Here is a 27,017-nt window from a genome sequence, read left to right on the forward strand (position 1 = left end):
TCTCTCTCTCTCTCTCTCTCTGTCTCTCTCTCACACACACACACACGCACACGGTTCAGTGGAACTGGAATGACTGTCAGAAATGTCATTTGAAGCAGAATGTAATGGCTGATTGAAGTTTTGTGGCGAGTTGAAACTTGACGATGTCTTTGATGTCAGGTTAGCGAGAGAAGAAGCAATGAGAGAACATGCAAGGAGAGGGGGAAGCACAAGGTTAAGACTACTGCAGCCCAGGTAAAAAAAACTGGTGATTGTTACTCAGGGGTTTGGGGGGATTGATGTTTGCAGACTTGCCAAGTGCTATGTTTTAAAGGTAGAACCACAATTTCCAGCCTACAAGGCGCAACTTATTTTACTCAGATCTGACCCGTGCCCTGTGTGTGCCCTATCTGTGTCTGAAAACTAAATTCTGACCACCACTGGGTGCCATGTGTCATAATAAATTTGATCTGTGACAACATTGTTGATCACAGTAAACTGACATGATCACACCAAACAGCAGCACTACATGATTGAGTCTTTCCATTGTTTGTGATTCACTTCAGTCCAACCAGTACCATTGTTTGATTCGACATGCTTCTTGTTCATCACCATATTGAATTGAAACCAAATAATGAAATAGCATACAATGCCCAATTGAAAGCGAACCTGACTGTAATTTGCCCTCAGGGCATGAAGAAAGAGCAGTATCTATTTTGAAACATTGATGATTTGGCATGACCAGTGTAGGTGTTGGAACTGACAGTAATTTTTTGCTGTTTTCAGGTAACGAAAATGCTTCTCTCAGGTCTTGTTAGAAGTTGGCATGGCTTTGTGTGTTTTATTATTTTCTGTTGTGTGTGGGTGGATTGTTTGTACTTGTGTGCATGTCTGTGTGTGTGCACTGATATTCATGTATGTGTCTATGTGTCCATAAAGTAAGTGTATAAACATCAGTGTATATTCCATAAAATAGGTGTGTACACATCAGTGCATGAGTGTATGCACTTTGCATATATGTATGTATGTGTGTTGTTGTCATATGTTACAGACTTCCTCTAGAACATTTTAATTTCTGGACAGAGGGGAATAAAAACAAAATTTTAAACCTGTACAGCTCAGCTCCCCACCCCTAACTTGTAGCTGAGGAAGAACTGGCTTATCATGCTTCATAGCCTCTCAGCAAAACTCTAGAAAAGTGGAGCAGACAAAAAGATGTGTGGAAAACTGAAACCTGTTTGTATGAAGTAAGAAACACTATTTCATCTTTGGATTTGCAACTGCACATGCATGAACGGAAGGAAGCATCATACTTTTTTTTTCTTTTTTCTTTTATGTTAGATGAAGGGACTTCTTATCACTTCAGATTTGGCTTAATTGTTTTAGCGTACCTTTGATTCAATCAGAGGTTTACTCAAAAGCATTGGGTGATAAACAATATGATTTTATATATAGAGAGAGAGGGGGGGGAGAGAAACATAGAGAAGAGGAGAGAGAGAGAGAGAGAGAGAGCGCAACAAGGAAGAACTAATATATATATATATATATATGATTTCAATATTTCAGGTATACCCACAACTTTCCCCCATACCGCGGCGGTGATGTGAACAGAGGCAGACTGGGCAGCCGTTGGAGGGAGAGGAACGAAAGGAGGGTGACCAACCAGCTGCGCTACATGAGACTGTTGGGCATCTTGGGCATGAACCAACCCTTCCTTCCCAATAACGATAGCGGCAGGCAAGGTAAGGGTTCCTGTTTTGCCTTCTTGTCTGTTTGAGAGATGCGTTTGATCATTGGAGATGTCACTACTCCAGGTTGATGGCATTGTCCATGATTCAATGTGAACTGTCTTCAGTCTGGTCTGGATAATCGATTCTCTCTTCTTCCCCACCCCCTCCCACCCCTAGAACCTATATATGAAAAAATTATCTCAGTCATAGAATATAGATCATAGTTTGAGTGTGCATTTGTATGATTTTTGATTTTTTATCTTTGTTGTTGTTGTTGTTTGTGGAGGTAGGCAGTGTGAGAATTATAGTACTTCAAGTAAACAGAGAATGAAAAGGCAGAAATGGCGTGTCATCATCGTCATTATGATCATCATCATCAAGGCCTGTCACCCCTCTTGGGACACAGGCTGTTGTCAACTATCTGCAAGTCTTCTGCCTTGGGTCAGAAACAGCTTCACGCTGAACATGAAAGTTTAACGTCAGAGCATCAGGAGAGGCCCTCTTATGTATCCCATCAGGACCTAGGTCACACTATTAACATTTACTGTTTCATGTGTGTGTGGGGGGAGTAAGAAAAAAAAAAAAAGCCACACACATACATACAAAGAAACACACATGTTGAACTTTTTGCTTGCACACACACAAAAAATATGTGTAATTACTTTGATAATGACTACTTGTCATTACTTTAATTTGATAATGGCTAAACATAACGTAATTTTCTCCATGTTCTTTCTTTCTCCACTGGCTCCCTGTCTCACTCCGAATAAAGTACAAGATCAGCACTCTGTGTTATAAATGTATTCACAAAACTGCCCCTTCCTATCTCTGTGGCTGCCTTCACCTCTACTCTCCATCTCGCTCACTACGATTGGCTTCGGATCCACTCTGTTTACGCATACCCAGATTCAAACACTCGACTGTTGGCCGCCGTTCTTTCTGTCTCTGGACCTTGCAATTGGAATGAACTTCCTCTTTCGCTTCGTCAAGTCTCCACACTCAGCTCTTTCAAGTCCGGCCTTAAAACCCACCTCTTCCCAAAATAGCCTCCCTTCCCTGCCTCTTCCTTGTCTTTAGTTTCTACAGTTTTAGAGTTATGCATGCGTGTGAATGACTGGTGCGAAAGCGCTTTGATTTGTCTCTGCAAAAGATTCAGCGCTATATAAATACCTTTTTTTTCTTTTTTATGATAGTGGACTGTTTCTCTTTGGGAATTCTGGTTAGCATTCTGGATCATGCAAGAGAAAAAGAAAAGATAGAAAAGCATGGGAATCTCGTTGTTGGAAGTTCATTGAACTTCTTTCACTTCATCAAATCCTGCACTGAGCTCTTTCATGTTTGGCCTTGAAACATACCTCTCTCCAAATAGCTCCTCCTTACTCTCCCATTTTCCCCAATGCTGACTGTCCTAAAGCCCCCTTGGCTGAGAGAGTGGGGATGTAACTTGGGTAATACTCTCCACTATAAACAAATTTTATCCTAGATAGTCCAGACAGCAGTTGCCTTCTGCTGCTGTTCTGAAGGTCACAGTCAGACAAAAGTGACTGCCGTACATATCTGTATTGTGTTTAAGTTTTTTGTGTGTTTTTTTCATCCCATTATTATTTTTGAAGGCTTTTTACATGCGTGTGAAAGAGGTTGTGTGTAAGTGTGGCTTTGAATTGTTTCTGCACAAGACACAGTGGTACATAAATACATTTATGATTGATTTTTGACTTGCAGAGCCTGAGCCTGAGCACCCCACCTCCCCTGTTCATGAGGATCGCCTGAGGCAAGCCATGGATTACGCCAGGTACGTGACTAGCCATTCCAGGGACAGTGCCAGTTGGGCCATGCTGTCAGCTCGGCGTGCTCGTCAGGGGGGCGGCACCGGTGGTGACACTGGATCCGAGCAGGTGTCTCCTCCTAGGTGAAAAAAACAGTGGTCTTGAAAATCTTGTTGATTTTTTTTACTATTTTCAAGGCACACACACACATACATTCACAAACACATGTATACACACTCTCATACTCACACCCACTCACACCCTTGCACACACACACACACACACACACACACATGCAGATTAACTGATTTATAGCAGTCATTTTATCTTTACTGATTAATAAAAAAGAAAAATGCTTATATCCCAACAAAAACCAGGTCTGAGAAATATAAACACCTGCAATGTTGGTTAGAAATATTGTGCAACACTACCAAAGATGCATCCATGAAGTGGATGATCCTGAGCCCTGCGGTTCCAGTCTTCCCATTTGAGCCCATAGCACCCTGGACTGACCTGGAGCCAGCCATTGGCTGAAAAAAAACCCACCTCTGCCGGGGCCCAGATGTGCATCCTCCCAGTTGTCAGTCTGCAATGTTAAGCACAGTGGCTAGTAGTTTTTTAGTTGTATGATAATTGCGTCCGGCTATGACCATCAGATCAGAAGAGGAACCATCTACTGTCCCGGATATAGGGGCTGGAATTTGATATAGTGGAGAGTGTTTTGCCCCAAGGTACATCCCCACTCTCTTGGCCAAGAAGGCTGTAGGACAGTCGGCGTTGGGGTGGTCCTCAAAAGCCAACTAGCCCCCAAGGCTGCAGCACTAAGAGGCAGTGTTATCTCTAGTTTGATATTCATAATACTTCACAAAAGATTAAGCTGTAAATGAATTCCTACTGCAGTGAAAAACCCAATGATCGTACAGCTCTTAGCTCTTCGCCCAGCTGTAAACTTATGTCAGTCTCTTTTGTAAGCCAAGCGTTAGGCCCAGTTGTTTGGATATTTAACAGTAAAATGCTAGTCCATTGTGGACAGGACTGCTTAGCTGGAGTGGAAACATTCTGACACACAGGTTTTGGTTCTGCAAAATCTTGTTTTTCAATGCTGATCAAAAAATGGTTTGGATCGATTTAAACAGTTTACACATCATCTGTTTACTCTCTCTCTCTCTCTCTCTCTCTCTCTCTCTCTCTCTCTCTCTAACACACTCACACACACACACACAGAGTCTCATGCTACTTATGACAGAAGAGCAGCCTTGATTTAAAAGTTCTACCCTGTGCCTTTTTGCCGCTAAAGAGTTTGTGATCTAGTTTGGTCAAAAAATAGAAGTTCCTGTATCCATGTGTGTGTGTATGTTTCAGTCCCGAGGATCCAGATTCCCCCCCTCCCTTGAACCCGTATTTACCCAGAAGGCCCCGTTTGGTGGCCAACAGCCCCCCACCTCAGCCACCAGGAGACAGCGACGACAGTGATGATGACGATGATGGTGGTCGTCATCCCTGGTCAAGGCCACTGCAGCAGCTGCCTCGTGAAGTGGTGTGGTTTTTGAACTTTCTTTTAATTCTTGTTATATTTCAGACTTTCTCACTACAATAAATACAGTAGGTTCAACAGGATGTCTTTGTGGGTACATGTCAGTATGTTGTGCCATGATTTATAAAACAAAAGAAACACAAGAGCTGTCACTGTCACTGGTCCCTGCAGCCTGGTTTGGTTGTTTGGGGCTGAATGAATCATCAGCAGTCTCCATTTCTGGACATTGTGTGATATGGCCTAGGTTTCAGCAAAGAACCGTACAGCTGACAAAGAAAATGACAAGGGGAGTGGGTGGCATGTGGTGGAGAGGAAAAAAACGGATCACCATCAGTGTAGGCAAAAAAAGAAATTGAATGTGTTGAGGAAGGTGGAGAAGTTGGTAGTTGGGATGGGAGAACATGTGAGGGTTTGTGTGTATATGAGTTGGTGCATGTGTAAGGGGTGTGAGCAGATAGGGTTCCTTTCAGCCATCTTGTCAGCTCATGGGTTGCTCTCTTCACAAAGGAGAGAGTTGTCAGATATATGGGATGGGAGAACATGTGAGAGTTTGTGTGTCTATCAGTTGGTGTATGTGTAAGGGGTGTGAGCAGATAGGGTCTCTTTCAGCCTTCTTGTCAGCCCATGGGTTGCTCTCTTCACAAAGGAGAGAGTTGTCAGATATCAGCTGCGTGTGTTTTTTTCCACAGGTTAAGTCGTCTCATGTCACGTATGTGAAAAGACGTGATGTGAAATTACTGCTGCAGTATGCTAAGGACAGAGCTATGATTTATCAACTTGTGGCAGTTGTGATCAATTTCAGAGACAGATTTTTTTTTTTTTTTTATCAAAAGTACGAATTGTTTCAGGAGTGAATTAGGTGATTATTTTTTTTTTTTTTATTGACTTTTTTGTTTGGTTTCAGGGGTTGCCGGAAGTGGACGCAGCAGTTGGTCATGAAAGGACTTCAGCTGCGAATGGGGCAGGCGACAGCCAGAGTGACGGCCCTTTGCGCAGGAATTCTCCCCCTTTCCCCCCATACAGGATGCCTGCCCCTGCAAGTGGAGGAGGGGGCTGCAGTACTTGTGATGAAGCCACAAGGGAGAACCTTTATTTTAGTAACTTCACAGTTCAATGCAGCGCTTGTGGGCGGATCATACAGGAGGACAGCACCACTCGCACTCTAAGGGCGGGACGTGCTGCCCCTCCCAGCGGGGGAAGCGGCCCAGGATCACAGCAAGAAGGTGGCCTGGGGTCTGCCCACAGCGGTATAGGAGCCAGCAGCGCCTCTATACCTGTGACCCTGCCTTCCTTCGCCAGGTTGCTGCCAGCAGGGGGCAACAGCGACCGCAGTCCTGATGGGAACAACACCCCATCGTCGACAAGTTCAGAACAACGGCGGGGTGCTGCTGCCACAAACTCTGGGCAGACTGCCTGTCCGGAGCCAGCATCAACGTCACAGATCGTGTGTCCTTCTCCTGGCAGCCTGGCTTCTTCTGCCGGGGGCAGCGGTTCGTCTTCAGTGGTGATGAACAACTCGGTGCTGTCTCTGCGCAGTCTACATTCCAGCTCTGTGTCTACGTCATCAGCGCTTCCATCAGCATTTCAGTCTGTGGCCCGGTCGGTGCCTCAGAGTGATGGTGGTAGTGCAGGTGTGTCCAGAGAGGGTGACATTAGTAGCTTCCCGTGTGCTGCTCAAACCCGAGTGCCAAGGCGAGAGTTATTCTCCCGGAGCCTTTTCCCCATTCGTCGTCGGCCCTCTGTGAGTGGAGAGGCCAGTGCTGCTGGTGACAGTGTCTCTGCGGTGACAGACAGTTCTTCTGTGATACGCTCATCAGGGCCAAATCTGGACATGACGCCCATTCCCTCTGTTTCGTTTCCATTGGAGTCTGGCTCATCAGGTGCCACTAGCTGCAAACACGCAAGTTCAGGGAGTTCAGGTGGTAAACGTTCCTATTCTGCAGCATTTGGTAGTGCTCACCCTGTGCCCAGCACATCCCAGACTGTCCCGCAGCTGTCTTCCTCATCAGGGTCTGCAGCTGCAGTGTCCTCACCCGCTGTGTCTTCACCTGCTGTATCCTCCTCATCTGAAGGAGATGGTGAGGCGAGGGCTAGAGCTGGAGCAGTGCCAGAAGAGACAGTCATGCTCGGCCCTTCAGGCAGTATCTACCACACGCCCACTCGCTCCACTCCCAGCCCTTCAGGCAGTGATGGCCACGCACCCACTCCCTCCATTCCCGGCCCTTCAGGGAGTGTCTACCACACACCCACTCCCTCCACTCTCAGGCCTTCAAGGAGTGTTGGCGACACACCCACTCCCTCCACTCTCAGGCCTTCGAGGAGTGTTGGCGACACACCCACTCCCTCCACTCTCAGGCCTTCGAGGAGTGTTGGCGACACACCCACTCCCTCCACTCTCAGGCCTTCGAGGAGTGTTGGCGACACACCCACTCCCTCCACTCTCAGGCCTTCAAGGAGTGTCGGCGACACACCCACTCCCTCCACTCTCAGGCCTTCAAGGAGTGTCGGCGACACACCCACTCCCTCCACTCTCAGGCCTTCAGGGAGTGTTGGCGACACACCCACTCCCTCCACTCTCAGGCCTTCAGGGAGTGTGGGCGACACACCCACTCCCTCCACTTTCAGGCCTTCAAGGAGTGTCAGCGACACACCCACTCCCTCCACTCTCAGGCCTTCAGGGAGTGTGGGCGACACACCCACTCCCTCCACTTTCAGGCCTTCAAGGAGTGTCAGCGACACACCCACTCCCTCCACTCTCAGGCCTTCAGGGAGTGTCGGCGACACACCCACTCCCTCCACTCTCAGGCCTTCAAGGAGTGTCGGCGACACACCCATTCAATCCAGTCCCAGCCCTTCAGGGAGTATCTACTACACGCCCCCTCACTCCACGTCTGGTAATGTTTTCATCCACAGTGATGATAGGGCCCCTCCAAGGTCTTGGTCGTCAAGCTCAAGTGGGAGTGATGACAGTGAGGTCAGTGAAATGCTGCGGACCTACAGGCCGGGCAGTCACTCCTGCATGTACCTGTCCAGGTACCAGAGACTGCTGCGACGGACCACGACAACTGCGCTGCAGAGGGCAATCAACAGTGACGTCGAGCATGTGCGTGAGATGGCACGCAACGACCAGCACAGCTGCGACTACAGCGGCTCCTTACTGTCCTTCAGTCCATGCCCAGTCTGCAGGAGACTTCAAACGCAGAACAATCCAGAACATCTGCACCCGAACAGAAGGAACTCGCTGCCGTTTGATGCTGATTACCCGCCTCTGAGGCCTCCCCCATTTTTGAATCTCCTGGAGAGAACAACGGACAGTACCAGTCAGACATTGGGAGACCTCAACGAGCCAGAGCGTGCTGACCGAGGCACGGACATGGTGGATCTCGTGCGTCTGGACCTGCCCACTGCTGCTGGTGAGACCCCAGTTTCTGTTTCTTAAGGTGTCACTGCGTTCAGAGATATCCTTGTTGTATACACTGCACCACATCCACTGGGCAGATGCGTGACCAGTAGCATAACTTGTCGTGCCAGTCAGTCATTGAGTGCATGTGTATTTGTGTAGCTATCAGAGTGGATTTCTTCTACAGAATTTTGCAAGAGGACAACACTATATATTGTAATGTAAATGAATATTTTAAAGTAAATAATGAAATAACAGAAGAATAAACAAACTCACCACTGGTACATTCAGGTAAGAAAGAAAAGTGAAAACCTCACATAGTAAATAATCATTAATCAACTTGATGGGTATCAGTACATAACACACTTTGCTTTTCTCTCTCTGTCTCTCTGTTTATGTTTTTTTGATAACCTTTTTCATTGAGTACAGGTGATCAAAACATAAAGGAAAAAAATATATACAATCTTACAAATGAATGAAACAGTATCTAGACACTGAGACAGTCACAAGTTGAATAAAGGTAACTTCGAACACAACACACTTTACTTTGTCTTGTATTGTTACCTCATTACCCAGTGTTGTCATGTGTGTGTTTAGGAGCAGGTGAAGGGGGTCTGAACGGATCAGGACAGTCTGTGCTTCCAGGGGAAAGAGATTTGGAGCGTCAGGTAACGTCATCTTCACTCTTCTTTGTGTGTGTGTGTGTGCATGTGTTTTTGTCTCTGTGTGTATGTGTGCGTAGTATTTTTGACTCACTTGTGTAAACAAAGTGAGTCTTTGTTTTAACCCGGTGTTCGGTTGTCTGTGTGTGTGTCTGTGTGTCCGTGGTAAACTTTAACATTGACATTTTCTCTGCAACTACTTTGTCAGTTGACACCAAATTAGGCATAAAAATAGGAAAAATTCAGTTCTTTCCAGTCATCTTGTTTAAAACAATATTGCACCTCTGGGATGGGCACAAAAAAATATAAAATGAAGCTTATTATATGCAAACTGCATATACTGTTATATTTATATTTTTTGTATTCTCTAAACTTGGCACTTTGATCTTATATTCTGACCCAACAACAAGAGCAGTCATTATTATCATTTTTTGTTCAAACAGGAACTTCTTTTGCTAAGCATGGAAGTTTTATTTATTTTGCAAACGTTTTGGTGCAGATAGTAAAATAGGGAAATTACTCTGTAATTAATGCTAGGGGACTTAATTTGCTTTAAACTGATCTTTCTCATCTTAAACATTACATTTTGAAATTATACTCAATACATAAAAAGCTTGGATTTTTTTTTAAAGTGTATCACAAGTGAGTCTTGAAGGCCTTGCCTCTCTTGTTGTATTTTGGTATTGAACACTTGTTGTCACTGTAGATTTGTTTGTGTGATGTTTGGGATGCTTTCTGTTGGGAGAGCACATGGCCACAGTGCAGTGCCACCCGTTTTGTGTGTGTGTGTGTGTGTGTGTGTGTGTGTGCTTTTAACAATACATGCTAGTAATCCATGTGAGACTGAAACACAGAAATTGTTTTTTGAATGTAGGTCTGGCATTTTCTAGTGACCATTTCAGGCTAATGATAATGATACGTACAGAACAACAATAAGTGAATGGTTTTATTAATTTCTGGGTTTTTTTTATTCTTCGTTTCCTCCAGTTGTTTGAAAACAACGACGAGATCTCGCGCATCGAAACCAACTTCCTGGCGAGCATGCGCCGGTTGACCGAAAGCCGCAACCGTATTTTGTCCACGCTGATGGACCGAGGCAGTGAACCAGCCAGCACCACCACAACGCAGCCTGCTGGTGACGCTGTGACCCCAGCACCCCATGACAACCAGCATGACAGCGCCGCTTCCACTTCTTCCACTGCTGCCGGCCCTTCCGCACAAAGTGGCGTCATGGAGTCGTCAGGCAGCACGGAGACTGGCTCGGGAGCAGGAGTGGAGGGTTCCCAACCATCAGCATCAGGGGAGGGCGAGGAAATGGGGACCTTCCACACACTGCCCACCCCATCAGGTACAGGGACCATGCAGGTCATGGAAATCCTGGAAAGTCATGGAATTTGAATTTGAAAACGTAATATTCCACTATTTCCAGGACTAGAAAATCATGTAATTATGGTTGAAGTTATGCAGAAGTTATTGTATTTATAGATAATATGGAGAAAATTTTTCTTTTATTTTTTAAAATAACTTATGACATAACTAACTGTATAGTGTCAGCATATGTGCAGTTAGAAGGTTCGTTCTAGATCCTTCAAGGGTAATGATACCATTTGTGGTGTTAAACCAGGACATAACCTTTGCAGCGCTTTATTAGTGTATCTTCCTGACTGCTCCGCTATGGACATGCTGAGCACAGTAATGTTTTATCTTGCTCCAGTATGGACATAATAATAATAATAATAATGGTATTTATATAGCGCTGAATCTTGTGCAGAGACAAATCAGAGCGCTTTCGCACCAGTCATTCACACGCATGCATAACTCTAAAACTGTAGAAACTAAAGACAAGGAAGGGCAGGCTAGGGAGGCTATTTTGGGAAGAGGTGGGTTTTAAGGTCAGACTTGAAAGAGCTGAGTGTGGAGACTTGACAAAGTGAAAGAGGAAGTTCATTCCAAATGCAAGGTCCAGAGACAGAAAGAACGGCGGCCAAGTGTTTGAATCTTGGTATGCGTAAACAGAGTGGATCCGAAGCCAATCGTAGTGAGCGAGATGGAGAGATAGGAAGGGGCAGTTTTGTGAATGCATCTATAACATAGCAAAACACAGTAATGATTGAAGTTTTGTCTTCCCATTTGGCCAATTTGATGTCAGAAGGAATATGATTATTTTGTGAGGAATATAGTTCATGTGTAGTCACGGAAATTTCTGAAAATGGAATGGAAAGTTATGGAATTTTTTGTCTCATAAACTTGTATGGGGGAAGCACCATGGTAGGATTGGTAAGGTGTTGGTCTTCTAATCCAGTGGTCAGAGTTCGATCCTCCATTCTGGTCTGGTGTTTGTGTCCTTGGGAAAGGCAGTTTAGTCCAGTTTTCTGACTTGGTTGGGGAAGGATAACACGGCTGAAGGAGAGGACTGAGCCCCTGTCTTCCTATGCCCAGCCATAGACACAGTGGATAGGAATTTACTGCCTTCCTATGCCGAGCCATAGACACAGTGGATAGGAATTTACTGCCTTCCTATTCCGAGCCATAGACACAGTGGATAGGAATTTACTGCCTTCCTATGCCGAGCCATAGACACAGTGGATAGGAATATACTGCCTTCCTATGCCGAGCCATAGACACAGTGGATAGGAATATACTGCCTTCCTATGCCGAGCCATAGACACAGTGGATAGGAATTTACTGCCTTCCTATTCCGAGCCATAGACACAGTGGATAGGAAATTACTGCCTTCCTATTCCGAGCCATAGACACAGTGGATAGGAAATTACTTCCTTCCTATGCCGAGCCATAGACACAGTGGATAGGAATTTACTTCCTTCCTATGCCGAGCCATAGACACAGTGGATAGGAATTTACTGCCTTCCTATGCTGAGCCATAGACACAGTGGATAGGAATTTACTGCCTTCCTATTCCGAGCCATAGACACAGTGGATAGGAATTTACTGCCTTCCTATGCCGAGCCATAGACACAGTGGATAGGAATTTACTGCCTTCCTATGCCGAGCCATAGACACAGTGGATAGGAATTTACTGCCTTCCTATGCCGAGCCATAGACACAGCGGATAGGAATTTACTGCCTTCCTATGCCCAGCCCTAGACACAGTGGATTGGAGCATACTGCCTTCCTATGCCATGCAATAGACACAGTGGATAGGAATTTACTGCCTTCCGATGCTGAGCCATAGACAGGAATTTACTACCCTGATGCCCATGAAAGGCTGTGGGACCTGTAAGCTTTTCACCCCTAAGTGTGCATGAACCGTGCAGGGAGCAGCAGCAGCCAGACAATCGAGGTGATAAACAGGGCGGGGGAGCAGGAGACCATCACCTACAGCGAGCTGGCTCGGCGCATGGCCAACCGGGAAGATGTGCTCGTGGTTGGCAACCATCGTCGGGGGCCTGCTGCTGCCACGACAACCACAACTTCACAGCAGCAGCAGCAGTCTTTGGCCTCCAGTGGTGAGAGGATACGGGAATGTGGGGGGTGGGGGGGGGTACAAGGTAGTTGGGGGTGTAGTGGTAGTGAAGGTGTGTGTTTGTGTGTGTGTTTGGGGAGGGGCTGTTTTGGTGGGTATATTAGGTTTGTGGGGTCGGGGCGTGTTGGTGGGTGTTGATGTGTTGTGCTTGGTTAGATGCAAGTGTCAGTATAACATATATAGGGATGAGTGTTGACACCAACAGTAGAAAGGGGGTATTGTGTATATGGCGCAAGATAGAGTGGTCTAAAACTGGAAAGCAACATAATCTGTGATCCTGATACACACCGTTCCACATTAAAAAAAGGTTTTTTGTTTTCTTAAGCTGTATAGTATGAATAATTCAAATCAGCTGTTGCATGAAGATTAGATTGGTTGAACAGAATTGATCAGCTTTTCCAGGAATGAAAATGCTATCAATAGAGTATAACTGTCAGAGTAACAATTGAAGTTGGACACGTGTCTGCAGGGACATTTCTTGGGACCACTGAGATTCTGCCCACCGGAAGATCAGGTTCGTACAGTCATGGAAATCTAGAAAAAGTATTTTCCAGGGCTGGAAATGTCTTGGAAAAATATGTTTTAGCTGTTCAGGGTTTGAAAAAGTCTTGGAATGTTTATAAAACCCTTGTCCACTACCACTAAACAAAGAGTGTAAGGCATTTGAAAAGAAAAAAAAACACAAAAAAGGAAGAAAGAATAGGATAAAAATTAAACATTGATATTGGGATATCAACCCATCACTTAAGTCAGCAGTGTGGCTGAGAAATTTTGGATTCAGTTTTAGGCTTTGTGTTTGGTATGAACATTTTCAGTCTAGTGTGGAAAAAAGGTGAATAATAAATGATGAAGTTAATTTCTATAGAGAGTGTAAAAACACACCCAGGTTATGTTCACAGCACCACCCACCCACACACACCCACAGAGACAATCAACATCAAGAAACAAGTTCTGAATTTAGTTCAGTAACGTCTGTGAGAATGACCCTTTGCCACCCAACACAGTAAATAGAGACAAAAACAACCAAGAAACAAGTATGGAATTTAGTTTGGGCGCGTCCAAGTGAAAAAGAACCCTGAAGTTGATTGTAAACATTCTCATGTGTCTTGACTTTCAGGACAGGGGCAGCAGCAGAGCGACATCTTGAGGTCATGCCTGGCCACGTCGCCGAACAGGCCCTTCTTACGCTCCCGACCATGCCCTGTTCCGCCTCCCGTGCCTCCACCCTCCTCCCTCCCCGGCACATCCTCCTCCTCCTCCACCACAGCAAGGTTCCCTCGCCCTCCCCGGTCAGTGGGATTCTGGTTGTCACACTTGTGATGATTCTGTGATATGTATAGGAGATGATAAATTGAGGCCCTGTGTGCAGCATCAGATTGTGCAGACGCGTTCGCTACTACACATGTGCTTTAAAAGAAAAAAAAGAAACAACATGAGTTAGATATAGATTACAGATCCACTTTATAAAATGTCAGTCTTAATAATGAAGATGTATGGTAAACAGTCTTTGCGTACAATTGAAATGAAAAGAAAGAAGATTCTCAACAGACTTAGCTTACCTGAACAATCAGTAAATTGGCTGCATGTCCACCACCTTTCCTTCATATTCCTGTGTGGAGTGCTTGACAAGAAGTAGTCAGCACTTAACAGAAGTGACACCAATCCATTTACACAAAAATGACAGGAGAATGGTTGCACAAAGACAATCAGCTCACTGTCCTTATATTGTTGTTTTTTGGGTTTTTTCTTCAGCATACTTGTTCAGCGCCCCTCCTCAGAGGACCAGCCTCAGGGTTCGAACCAGGAGAGGAGCAGCCCGCCACTAGGGATGGGAATGCACAACCTGCACCCCCACTATGCCCGCCCACTGGTGGACGACATGCTGTACCCCCCAGTGCACCACCAGTCTATCAACAGTGCCATCGCAGGTCAGTACACACGTCAGAGGTCAGGGGGCTGGCGAAGGTTGTCTGTCGTCAGGATTTTAACTCGCTCACTACAGCCAGTTAGCTCTCTTGATGCCCCCCCGACAGATGACACATTTGTACAGGTAAGAAATGAAATCACCAAAAAACAAATGTTAGAGTTTATGAAGTGAAAACTTCCAAACTGATCAGTAACATAACGAGTTAGTTCGGAACAATGTATAATACTCCCTCCCTTCCTACGCTGTCGTACAGTGAGATGATGAAAGAAAGTATCCTTTTTTTTTGTTCAAAATTTGCACACACTGATAACTTGTAAACGAATCCAGGAAAGCGCACAGATTTTGAAACCGATTAAATTCAGACCATTATATCGCCACAAAAGGGCGTGGTCATCTATGATGATACGATCACACATAATACCCCACAGTCGTCAGTCGCAGCCCATGAATGAAGAAGCAGACAGCAGATTTGGTGACTTGCAGTGTATATGGATTAGTATTGTTTTTTGTCTGAACGCAGTCATGCCTCCTTGAGAAACTTAAACTGTTCCTGATGGTGAGGTGTTGGGGTTAGTAATTTTGCCAGAGTAGCCATTTTTGCCTCATTTTCTCTCTCTCTATCTCTCTCTCTCTCTCTCTCTCTCTCTCTCTCTCTCTTTTTTTTTTTTTTTTTTTTTTTTTTTAATTAAGCGGGAGATGTGCTGTAATGGATGAGTCTGCATGCTTTGTTGACATCCCATTGACACTGAAACTGTTTCAAATGGTAAGGTGTTTGGTGTTAGACATTTATGCCAGAAGGCACATGGATGCTGACACAGGGGTGTTCCTGAGCTCCGGAGAGCAGGCGGTGGCCAGCAACATTGTGTCCAGCACCTACCGCATCCAGCGCTGGAACATGCGGCAGTTCCAGATGCCTGACCTTGCTGATCGTAAGTTTCAAGGGGGGGGTTGTATTATCGTGTTGTGTTCTGTAGTGTTGTTTGGTGTTTTTTGTGGTACCTCACTGATCATAAGCTTCAAGGGGGTGGGGGGTATGGTGTTGTGTGTGTTACCTCACTGATCATAAGCTTCAAGGGGGTGGGGGGTATGGTGTTGTGTGTGTTACCTCACTGATCATAAGCTTCAAGGGGGTGGGGGGTATGGTGTTGTGTGTGTTACCTCACTGATTGTAAGCTTCAAGGAGGTGGGGGGTATGGTGTTGTGTGTGTTACCTCACTGATGGTAAGCTTCAAGGGGATGGGGGGTATGGTGTTGTGTGTGTTACCTCACTGATTGTAAGCTTCAAGGAGGTGGGGGGTATGGTGTTGTGTGTGTTATCTCACTGATTGTAAGCTTCAAGGAGGTGGGGGGTATGGTGTTGTGTGTGTTACCTCACTGATTGTAAGCTTCAAGGAGGTGGGGGGTATGGTGTTGTGTGTGTTACCTCACTGATTGTAAGCTTCAAGGAGGTGGGGGGTATGGTGTTGTGTGTGTTACCTCACTGATTGTAAGCTTCAAGGAGGTGGGGGGTATGGTGTTGTGTGGTGTTGTGTGGTACTGTTTGTGTTACCTCACTGATCGTAAGTTTCAAAGGGGTGGGGGGGGGGGGGGGGGGGGGAGTATGGTGTTGTGTGTTGTGCTTTTTGTGTTACCTCACTGATCGTAAGTTTCAAAGGGGTTGGGGGGAAGGGGGGGGGGGGGAGTATGGTAGTGTGTGTTGTGCTTTTTGTGTTATCTCACTGATCGTAAGTTTCAAAGGGGTTGGGGGGGAGGGGGGGGGGGGAGTATGGTGGTGTGTGTTGTGCGTTTTGTGTTACCTCACTGATCGTAAGTTTCAAAGGGGTTGGGGGGGTGGGGGGGGGGAGTATGGTGTTGTGTGTTGTGCTTTTTGTGTTACCTCACTGATCGTAAGTTTCAAAGGGGTTGGGGGGAGGGGGGGGGGAGTATGGTGGTGTGTGTTGTGCTTTTTGTGTTACCTCACTGATCGTAAGTTTCAAAGGGGTTGGGGGGAGGGGGGGGGGGAGTATGGTGTTGTGTGTTGTGCTTTTTGTGTTACCTCACTGATCGTAACTTTGAAAGGGGGCGGGGGGGGGGGGGGGAGTATGGTGTTGTGTGTTGTGCTTTTTGTGTTATCTCACTGATAGTAAGTTTCAAGACGGGTAAGCCAGGGGGGTTGTATCATGTTGTATTGTTGTGTTCTGTTGTGCTGTGTGGTGTTTTTTGTAGTGTTGTGCTGTGTGGTGTTTTTTGTAGTGTTGTGGTGTGTGGTGTTTTTTGTATTGTGTACTGTGTAGTGGTGTGTTGTGTTGTGTTGTGTTCTGTTTGGGGGTGTGCACTTTAGCGTGATGCTTTGTAGTGAGTTGTGGTGCGTGTGGTATTTTGTTGTGTTGTATTATTTTTGTGTGTGTTGTGTGTTCTGTTGTATGTTTTAATTTGTTGTATGTTGTTTTTGTATTTCATTATATTGTTTTGTATTGTTGTGCATTGTGTTAGAATACTTTGCGTAGTATTGTGATGTACTACAGTTCAGTCACAACAGATTTTGCATGAAATTTATTGTGATGCAATACAATACAACACAGTACATCTTTATTGATTCGACTGGAGATTCTCTGTGTCCTTTTTAGTTTGTTCTGTAGCTATTACAGTATGCCTTCCCTCCATCTCTTCTTCCTTCTGTATTCCCTCATACCCTTCACATAGCTTATCTATCAGTCTGCAGATCTCAATATAGATAGATATATATAGATACACACACACACACACACACACACACACAGAGATACAGTTGCCTTCTTTTCAAAACAAGACTTTTCTTTGAGACAAATTTTGGAGGGGCATTGGGGGGGGAGGGGGACTGCAAATTTTTACTTTGACACTTGGGATTGGGATTTAAGGTCGTGGTGGAATAGAATGGAGATGAAATTTTAAATCAGAATGTGTCTCAGTTATCATCATGTGTATATTGGGCTTTTGTTACAATTGTTTTTGTTTTATTTACACGCATCTTGACCAATTTTTGGTTCAGTAGATGAGCTGCTGTTGATGTTTTTGTTGTTGTTTTTTTTAAATTACAGTTATTGTATTGTTGTCTGACACATGCTGGTATGCACACAAATTTCTTTAGTGAGTGGCCACAACAGTGGAAGGCTTCTAACAACTGAGTGGAACATGGTTGTTCTCCATGCCATGTAATATTTGTCTCGCATGGAATGAACACAGTGATGTTGACAATGTGAACCAGTGTTTATCCAGTCCCTTGGTGTTTGACTGCGACAGAGACGGTGAACATGGTGGTCTCGAACTGCAAGATCCACAACGACGCCAGTGTGGACCTGTCCAGGGACTCGACTCTCTTGGCCACCTTTGTCCACATCCACGGGGGATTCCCCGAGGACAACATTCTGGCTGTCTTCTCTCTGCGCTCAGAGTCCCTGGGCCAGTGCTTGTACACCAAGAGCTTTGGTAGCGTGTTGGGTGTGTGTGTATGTTGTTTGTGTGTGGAATTTTGTATGTGTATGTACCCCCGAAAACAGAGCATGGCTGCCTACATGGCGGGGTAAAAACGGTCATGCACGTAAAAGCCCACTCGTGTACATGCGAGTGTACGTGGGAGTTGCAGCCCACGAAAGCAGAAGAAGAAGAAGAAGTATGTGTTTGCAAGCTGTGTTTGTATATGTGTGTGTGTGTGATGAGCTTTGTAGGGTATGTGTGTTTGGAACTTTGTAATTTTTGTGTGTGTGCGTGTATGTGTGTGAAGAGTTTTGTAGTGTGTGTGGTGTGTTATTAGTTGTTTTTCATGCTTGTTACGTTGTTTTTTGTAATCCTCCATACAGTCAAAAAGAGTAAAAGGAAAATAAATCTGTGTGTGTGAGGGGAAAAAGTTTAGGGAGCTTCATGGAGTGAGCATGTGTGTGTGTGTGTGTGATGGAAAAGTGTGAGGATCATAGTAGTTTGTGTGTGAGGGAAAAGTGTGGGAATTATCGTGGTATGTACGTTTGGGAGGGAGTTTGGGGATTGCTGTGGATATGTGTGTGTGAGGGAGAAGTGTTGGAATCATTGTGTGGTGTGTGTGTGTGTGTGGGTTGCAGCGGGGTGTGTGTGTGGGGGTGAGGGGGGCGGAGAGTGGTAATACGAGTGGTAATACGTACTTGTGGCATGTGTGTGTGCAGTTTAAGTATCAGAATGTTGACGGTGGTGGTGAATGAATTTATTGATGTATGTGTGTGTGTGCATTTCATTTTGTTGATTCTGTACATCTGTATTTCACTGTGTGTGTTTGTGTGTGCGCATTCGTGCGTGTGTGTGTGTTTATGCGTGTGTGTGTGTGTGTGCGCGCGTTCATGCATGTGTGCTTTTCCACAGGTCCAAATGCCATCTCAGTGAGCATCTCACCGAGCAACCAGTACTTGATGGTAGGCCTCGCCTCCAGACGAATGTTGTTCTACCAGGTGTCTGACAAGGTAGGATAACTGCTAGTACTTCACCTTGATGGAGGACTCTCATGTATGCACCAACAAGGAAGATGGAATGTTCACACACTAACACACACGGATATATATACATACACACACTCAAACACACACACACACACACACACACACACCACATAGAACAAACTACGCAACATAGCACTCAACACAACACAACACACCATACACACGCATACACACTCACTCATACACGCTTACTCATTGTTCATCCTTTTTTCTTTTTTTTTTTACCGCCATAAACAGTGCACCACCATTGGTGACTTTTGTCGACATCGAGGGGTCATGTTGATAAAACTTATTTTTCACATTGTAAAAAATCTCAACAGCTGCAGCCAGTTTCCTGCCAATAGGACAGTGACTGACCTTTGCCCCCTGACTGTGTTTGAAATGAACAAGTCCTTTGTGTTGTTTTGACATAAACTGAAGCCTGTGACTGGGAGCGTCGTTTCTAAAATATTTGGCACTGAGGAGTTTTTTTTTCACACAGAAACTTGGCTGTGAAAGAGTTAAACATACGGACATCTGCTATCAAAATGTGCATGTAATAACTGATTTGGTAACTCAGCTCAGTCTCTGATCAGTTGGTGGGCAGGATGGTCAGTTGACGAGCACAACAGCCCAGTGGTTGGACTCTTAAGGTCCTGGGTTGGAATTCCAGTTGTGGCACCTGGATGGTTAATAGGGATGAAGATTTATCCAGTCTCCCAGGTCAACCTGCAGGTGCCTGAACCTCCTTTATGTCAGAATGCATGCAGAAGATCAAATACATGCGTTAAAGATCTCGTAGTCCTTGTCAGCATTTGAAAGGTTAAGGAGACATAAACATACCCAGGAGCACACCTTTGAGACTAGAATATAGCTACCTGCATACTGGAATAAAACATTCATATAAAAGCCCACTATGTCACTGTTAACTTTGATCTGTTTCAGAAAGCTTGAAGAGAGGGATGTGGTGTTGTGTAACTGTTGTGTGAGTGAAGTGTGTGTTTTGTTGTGTGCAGCAACTGATGGGTCAGGTTTTCAAGATGGTGAAAGAGGGAGCCGGGGAAGACTCCATGAAGGTAAGACCAACATACCACAAGGCAGACTGTGATCATAATATGGCTTGCAGGTACTGTGGCACAGTTGGTCAGATGTTGGACTTGTGATCCAGTGTTCACCAATGATCTGGGTTCATGGCCCTGTGTTAGCATGGTGTTGTGTCCATGGGAAAGGCACTTTACTCTAAAAAAAAACAAACATAAAAAAATAATTAAAATAAAATAAATAAATTAAAGGCTAGTTAGCCCCCAAGGCTACAGCACTAAGTCCCAGTGCAATAACCTACTTCGGGAGGTTATCAGCCGTAGCTACTTTCGTTTTCTCCGCATAGGCGGATAGTAGTTTGCACAGGACAGGAATGTCAGACCCCTGCCAGAGTCTGCACTAGTGGATCACGGTAAGTATGTTACTTAAACGTAAATTTAGGAAGAAAATTTCCTTTTACTCTCATTTTCCTCACTCCACCCAGGTGTGAATGGATATCTGACTTTGGTTGGGGAATGTTAAAACGGCAAGGGGAGAGAATTGGGCATCACCTTCCTGTGCTGAGCCCTAGACACAGTGGATGTGAATTCTAGCCAGATGGCAGTAAAAGGTTATGGGACTTTTAACCTGTATATATAGGTATAGATAGATAGTGTGCATGTAGATAGATAGATAGTGTACATGTATATAGATACAACATATGTGTGTGTGTGTGTGTGCAGCATGTGACAGACGTGTACCACCCAGTGCAGAGAACGTCACGACTCGCACGCGGCATGTCTCCGGTCAGCGTCAACTCGGCTCGCTGGATGCCCGACATCGGGGACGGTTTGGTGTACGGCACCAACCATGGAGACTTGAACTTCTTCCGCTCTGGGTGAGGATATAGTCACCACACAGGACGTGCGATGTAATAACCTTACAAGACAAAACTTGTAGTTTAATGACTTGACAAGACATGTGATATAATAACTTTACAAGACAATACGTGAAATAATAACTTGACAAGGTGTGTGATATAATCACTATAATCACTTGACAAGACAAGACGTTTGAGTTAATCACTTGACAAGACAAGACGTGTAAATTAATCTCTTGACAAGACATGTTTCTTTCAGGAAGCCGTGTTGGGATACCTGAAAATGTGTATTTTAAGGAACTAATCATAATTGTTACATGGGCATGGCAAAATCGGTACGTATTGAAGAACTGATTTACATGTGTGGTGATTTGGAAAACCAGTTTCAGTTGCTGTGAACCCTTTTTTATTTTATTATTATTTTTTTTTGTTCTTAATCATTTCAGATATTCTTATTTGATTCCACCCCAGCATCTGACCTGTTTCCAACAACTCACCACACAACTCCCACCTCCTCCTCTCCAACACTCCTACATTATTACTATTATTACTATTATTTTGATTGATTTTTTTTTTTTTTTTTTTTTTTTTTTTTCAAGAAGACAATCCTGGTCTCACTCTGTCTCCCAAGTTTGACTGGAAAAGCAGACTAAGCGTCCAGGCATTGGGATGAGACGATAAACCAAGGTCCCGTGTACAGCACTCACTTGGCTCACTAAAATAGAACCCATGGCAACAGAGGTGTTGTCCTCTGGCAAAATTCTGCCGAGCAGATGTGCAGCTTGTGTGGATTTGTCCAGAATGCAGTGAAACCTCGTTGAGAAACTGAAACTGAAACACCTTAGTATTAGTACTGTTATTACATGGGTGCAACTCTTCCGTCCTGAGACGGATTTCAGTTTTTAAGTTTATGTTATAAATGGAACGTCCATTTTCTGGAGGAGAAAAAAAAAAAAGGAAAAAAAGGACGCCTGCCTGTTCGTGTAGTCAGTCCAAGAGAGCAATGTACCCAAAGGCTGTGCCCACCTTCCTCCCTCCCCAACCTTGCTCCACCTCCACCTCACCCTTCCACTCCCACTGGCAGAGCTGTCAGAATCACTGTCCCCTCACCACCATCCCTCCCCAACCATCCTCCACCTCCACCTCACCCTTCCACTCCCACTGGCAGAGCTGTCAGAATCACTGTCCCCTGTCCCCTCACCACCATCCCTCCCCAACCTTCCTCCACCTCCACCTCACCCTTCCACTCCCACTGGCAGAGCTGTCAGAATCACTGCATCACTGTCCCCTCACCACCCTCCCTCCCCAACCTTCCTCCACCTCCACCTCACCCTTCCACTCCCACTGGCAGAGCTGTCAGAATCACTGTCCCCCCACCACCATCCCTCCCCAACCATCCTCCACCTCCACCTCACCCTTCCACTCCCACTGGCAGAGCTGTCAGAATCACTGCATCACTGTCCCCAGTCCCCTCACCACCATCCCTCCCCTCCTGTACTTTGACTGCGATCTCTCTCTCTCTCTCTCTCTCTCTCTCTCTCTCTCTCTCTCTTTCTGTGATCTCTCTCTCTTTCTCTTTCTCTCCTTCTGCCCAAGTCTCTGTCTCTCTCCCCATCTTTTTTTTTGTCTTTTTTCCCAAATAATCCTTTGAAATTTGCCCCTCTCTCACCCCTTCCCCCCTCGATTTCTAGACCGAAGGCCTTGATGGCTCTCAGATTTTAGACCTGTATGAATCATTGTTCTTTTGTGTGTGTGTGTGTGTGTGTGTGTTTGTGTGTGTGTGTGTGTTCAGGTTTGGTACAATAATGTTTCTGGAAGCCATGTTAGTACAAAACTCATCCTGGTAAGCAAATTTTCCACCGAGTTGCCAAACTGGGCAAGTGAAAAACAGTAAATGTTGACCCCAGCTAGTGGAATCTTACTTGGATCTGTCAATTCCTGACACTGTTTGAGTGTTTCACAGTGCAAAAGCTGGCCTTTCTTTTCAACTCTGCATGTTGCTGTTTACAGAGGAGGTTAAAAGAAGACCACACTCTTGAGTTGGCTGTGGATGGTCAGCTGGGCTAAACTGAAAAGAGATAGTACTAATAGTGATAATACTGATAGGAAATCTGTAATAGATGAATAATACAGGTGTATGTAAGGAAGTTGAATCACAGATTGGACCTAACCCATTTTCATTTTAAATGAAACAGCTCCTCACAAGCAGCTATTTGATTTTCATTCATTGTTAGGGAGAGATATTTTCCACCATTTTTATTGATCTTCATTCATGGTTAAAATGAGTTATTTTTCACCATTTAAGGTCTTTAAATAGTGTGTGTTCATGGTTTTATCACTTAATGTCTGTCTGTCTATAGACACAACATATAACCAAAATCAGTGATTTTTCGATGAAAATTTCTGTTTTTGATTGCGCAAGAGCCTTCCAAATGCCTTTTAAATCTAATATTTTTGTCCTGCTTCAGTGGGGCCTTGCCCCCCTAGGCCCCCCCAGCAGGGCACTGCCCCTGGACCCCTGCCTTTCAGTTTTTGGGTTTTCTGGCAGTTGCACCCCTGTTATTATTATTACTAGTATTATTATTATTGTTATTGTTGTGTGTGGCAAGAATGTGAAAGCACAGTGAAGGCACAGTGCTTTCCCCTTTGCAGGCGAACCAGAGCCAGCGTGGAGGAGGAGGAGAGGAAGCCCCGCAAGGTGACCATCTCCACGCAGATGGGGTCCGGCAGCATCCGACGTTCCTCCTTCACGCAGACTGTTGACGAGGGGGGCCCCACCGCTTACTCAGTGACTGACTGACTGACCCACCCTTCTGTGTGGTGACTGCAGCATACGCAGGTTGTCATCTCCTTGGCACACATGAGTCACCCTCTCCCTGACACAGTCATCATTTCCCTCACACACACACACACACACACACGCACAAGTCATCATCTCTCTAACTCACACACACACAAAGTTGTCATCTCCCTGACACTCATACATCGACATCTCACTGACACACACATCATCGTCTCCCTGATATACACATTATCGTCTCCCTTTGTCATCTCCCAGACACACACATCGTCATCTCCTGGCACACAAATCATTGTCTCCCTGACACACTTCAACATCTCCCTGACACACACATCATCATCTCCCTGACACACACATCATCATCTCCCTGACACATCGTTGTCACCCTGACACACACATTGTCATCTCCCTGATACACACATCGTCATCTCCCTTCATCATCTCCCTTCATCATCTCCCTAATACACACACCGTCATCTCCCTGACACATCGTTGTCACCCTGACACACACATTGTCATCTCCTTGATACACACATCGTCTTCTCCCTTCATCATCTCCCTAATACACACATCGTCATCTCCCTGACACACACATTGTCATCTCCCTGACACACACATTGTCATCTCCTTGATACACACATCGTCTTCTCCCTTCATCATCTCCCTAATACACACATCGTCATCTCCCTGACACACACATTGTCATCTCCCTGACACACACACATCGTCAATTGTCATTTTTTGACACACACACATGTCTTCATCTCCCTTTGTGTGAACAGACCCTGGGCAGACACTGACACAAACCAACAGACAAGGTTCCCACAATATAGTCAGGGAAGTCTGGAAAAGTCTTGGAAAAATAAGACACATTAAAGTTCCCATGATTCATGTGTGCATCAGCAAAGACAAACTGCTGTGTGGAGGCTGTTTCTGTAAGTCCGTTGTTTCTGGCCTTGTCTCTGTAGGGTTGCCAGAGAGTCATGGAAAATAGGAACACCATTTCCAGAGCTGGAAAAGTCAAGGAAATTAATGTTGATTAAATATTCTAATGTAAAGGAATTAATGAAATTGATAACCCTGCGAAGTCTGCAAAAGTCTTGGAGGAATTTTTGTGATACCTTTCACCAAACCTACAAGATTGTGGTCAGTCTTTTGTGTACATGTTTGTGCATGCTGAAATATTTGTATGTGACTTTGCTTTTAGGGGTCTTGAAACTGTAACACGGGTTCTTGTTTCTGTGCATGCTGGAATGTTTCTCTTTGACTTTGGGTTTTGGCATTTAATACACTGACTGCACCACTAATGAGGAGGTGCACAGGAGAGAGAGAGACAGCACATGAGCCACTGTGAAGACCTGCTGTCTGCTGTAAAGAAGGGGGAACTTACATGGTATGGCCACGTAACGAGGTGTTGTGGCCTCCTCTAGACCATCCTTTAAGGAACAGTGCAAGGAAGGAGAGGAGGGGGGCGACAGAGAAAGAAGCGGACAGATAACTTCCTTGAGAAGGCCGGGAAAACCTTCGCCCAAACCCAGGCTCTTGCCAGTGACCTTGGACAAATGGAGGCTTCCTGTTGCACTATCCACCACGCAGCGCCCCAATGACCCTGGCGGGTTATGGGACCATTACCGTGCAGTGCAGTGCTGTTTGGGTCTTGGAAAAACGCTGGGATTTGGAAAGAAAGCATGGAATTTTGTAATCATGTGGGTCTCAGAAACTGCAATGCAAGGTTTTGGAAAAAGTATGGAATTTTGTTGGCTGATGTGGGAGCCCTGAACAGATGGCAGTCATTGACATTAACCTTCGCTGGCTGTCGCTTTTGACTACACACACAAGCTCATGTGGGTTGTCCACGACCCATACCGCTGTCGCTTTTGACTACACACGGAAGCTCATGTAGGTTGTCCACATCCCATACCTTTTAGAGACAAAAACCTGTATATTCCTCCAAAGCTTATCACAAAATACAGAAAAGGAAAACATATCATAACAACTGATTACACACACATGCACTTGCACACACACACACACAGAGACTCACACAAACACATACACTCAGAAGAACACATGCTCACTCATTCACACACATGCACATACACACACACACACGCACACACAACTGATCACACACACAAACGCATAACACCACATGCACATACATACAAACCCTACTTATGCACACAGAGATAGATAAAGAGACAGACAGCAAGACAGAGAGAGAGAGAGATGACTCGTAGCATCCTATACATGCACAAAGATATTCAGTCACACAGGTACATGGTGTTAGAGAAAGGGATGGAAGGGGGTTATAGCTGAAGACAGGTGAAAGGGGGGGGGGGGGGGGGCGGTAGTGGGGTAGTGAGGCTATTGAAAGTAAAACTTCTTTATTTTCCTTCACTAATTGCAAATTAAACCTTCTGAAATCACTATTAAGAAGGTATGGGTTGTGCATGACCCACACGAGCTTTCGAGGGGTGACCATGTTTTTTCCTCTTTAAAAAGCATGGGTCATACATGACCCACACAAGCTTCCGTGTGTAGTTAAAACGCCACCTTTAATTACTCATTAACTAATATAATGATTTTTTTCATTTTTTGGCAAAAGTTGGCCTTTCAGGTGTAGGAAGCGTTTCTGAAATTTCGTAGAAAAATATTAAGAATTGGCTGAGATATTTGCGTTTTTGTATCCTTCTGGGTCGTGTACGACCCACGATAGCCAGCGAAGGTTAACAGAGTGGCAGATGATGCACAAACAACAGTTGGTGGCCACTGGCAAGACTCTTTCTGTTGGACTTGGTTGGTCTTTCTTCAGAGGGGAATCCAGAACTTTGGCTGAGCTTTCAGACGTGAATGACACTTGATGGTCAGATTTTTCAAGTTTATTTTGTGTGGATGTAAGCATGCACAGCTTGTTCTTCTAGAATGGTGTGAGACTTGATAGGCGTGGGGTCTGCCAACCTGTTGCAGTGTCTGTGTGGGAGGAGTATAGATGCTGCCGCTGCTGCTCCAGTTGCCGGAATGAAGAATTTAGGTTGAATGGTTGAATTTACCTCTTTCTTTGGAAAGGGGAAAATGGATGCCTTTGTCTTTCTCCATCTTTCTTTCCTTTGTATTTTGAAAAATATTGCATGCTTGAGAATCTGTGTACTCTTTTTGTGTCAGAGAGACTTGGGGGTGGGGGTAGGATTTTATGTGGAAAGAGTATGGTTGGACATTCTCGGTGAGAATACTTAATGTATTTCACACTGTCTGTGAATTGAAAATGTTGACCCCTCCGTACCTCCGCCCATTTGTACAGTATGGTGTGAGTGATAATGGATCTAGAGTGTCGGTAGTGTGTGCAAGATGTATCTAGAGTAGATGTTACATTGTTCA

General features: G+C 45.1%; 1 protein-coding gene across 4 annotated transcripts in view; it reads left to right on the top strand.

Moving 5' to 3' along the window:
• Positions 1-25,953, top strand: part of LOC143282658 (uncharacterized) — a 33,380-nt gene extending 7,427 nt beyond the window's left edge. For 2 of the 4 annotated variants that reach the window (XM_076588314.1, XM_076588315.1), the window contains exons 7-22: positions 160-234; positions 1,546-1,721; positions 3,432-3,618; positions 4,838-5,012; positions 5,914-8,422; positions 9,007-9,077; positions 10,059-10,419; positions 12,347-12,538; positions 13,673-13,844; positions 14,308-14,483; positions 15,301-15,411; positions 17,741-17,938; positions 18,827-18,924; positions 19,956-20,015; positions 20,703-20,857; positions 23,492-25,953. In XM_076588314.1, coding sequence (XP_076444429.1) covers positions 160-234; positions 1,546-1,721; positions 3,432-3,618; positions 4,838-5,012; positions 5,914-8,422; positions 9,007-9,077; positions 10,059-10,419; positions 12,347-12,538; positions 13,673-13,844; positions 14,308-14,483; positions 15,301-15,411; positions 17,741-17,938; positions 18,827-18,924; positions 19,956-20,015; positions 20,703-20,857; positions 23,492-23,639 — 4,864 coding nt within the window. In that variant the 3' untranslated portion in view covers positions 23,640-25,953. The remainder of the gene's footprint in view (positions 1-159; positions 235-1,545; positions 1,722-3,431; positions 3,619-4,837; positions 5,013-5,913; positions 8,423-9,006; positions 9,078-10,058; positions 10,420-12,346; positions 12,539-13,672; positions 13,845-14,307; positions 14,484-15,300; positions 15,412-17,740; positions 17,939-18,826; positions 18,925-19,955; positions 20,016-20,702; positions 20,858-23,491) is intronic. The other 2 variants (XM_076588316.1, XM_076588317.1) reach the window with 2 other exon arrangements.
• Positions 25,954-27,017: the final 1,064 nt, after the last annotated feature.

This window comes from Babylonia areolata, chromosome 6 (assembly GCF_041734735.1).
Source record: "Babylonia areolata isolate BAREFJ2019XMU chromosome 6, ASM4173473v1, whole genome shotgun sequence".
Taxonomy (NCBI): Eukaryota; Metazoa; Mollusca; class Gastropoda; order Neogastropoda; family Buccinidae; genus Babylonia; species Babylonia areolata.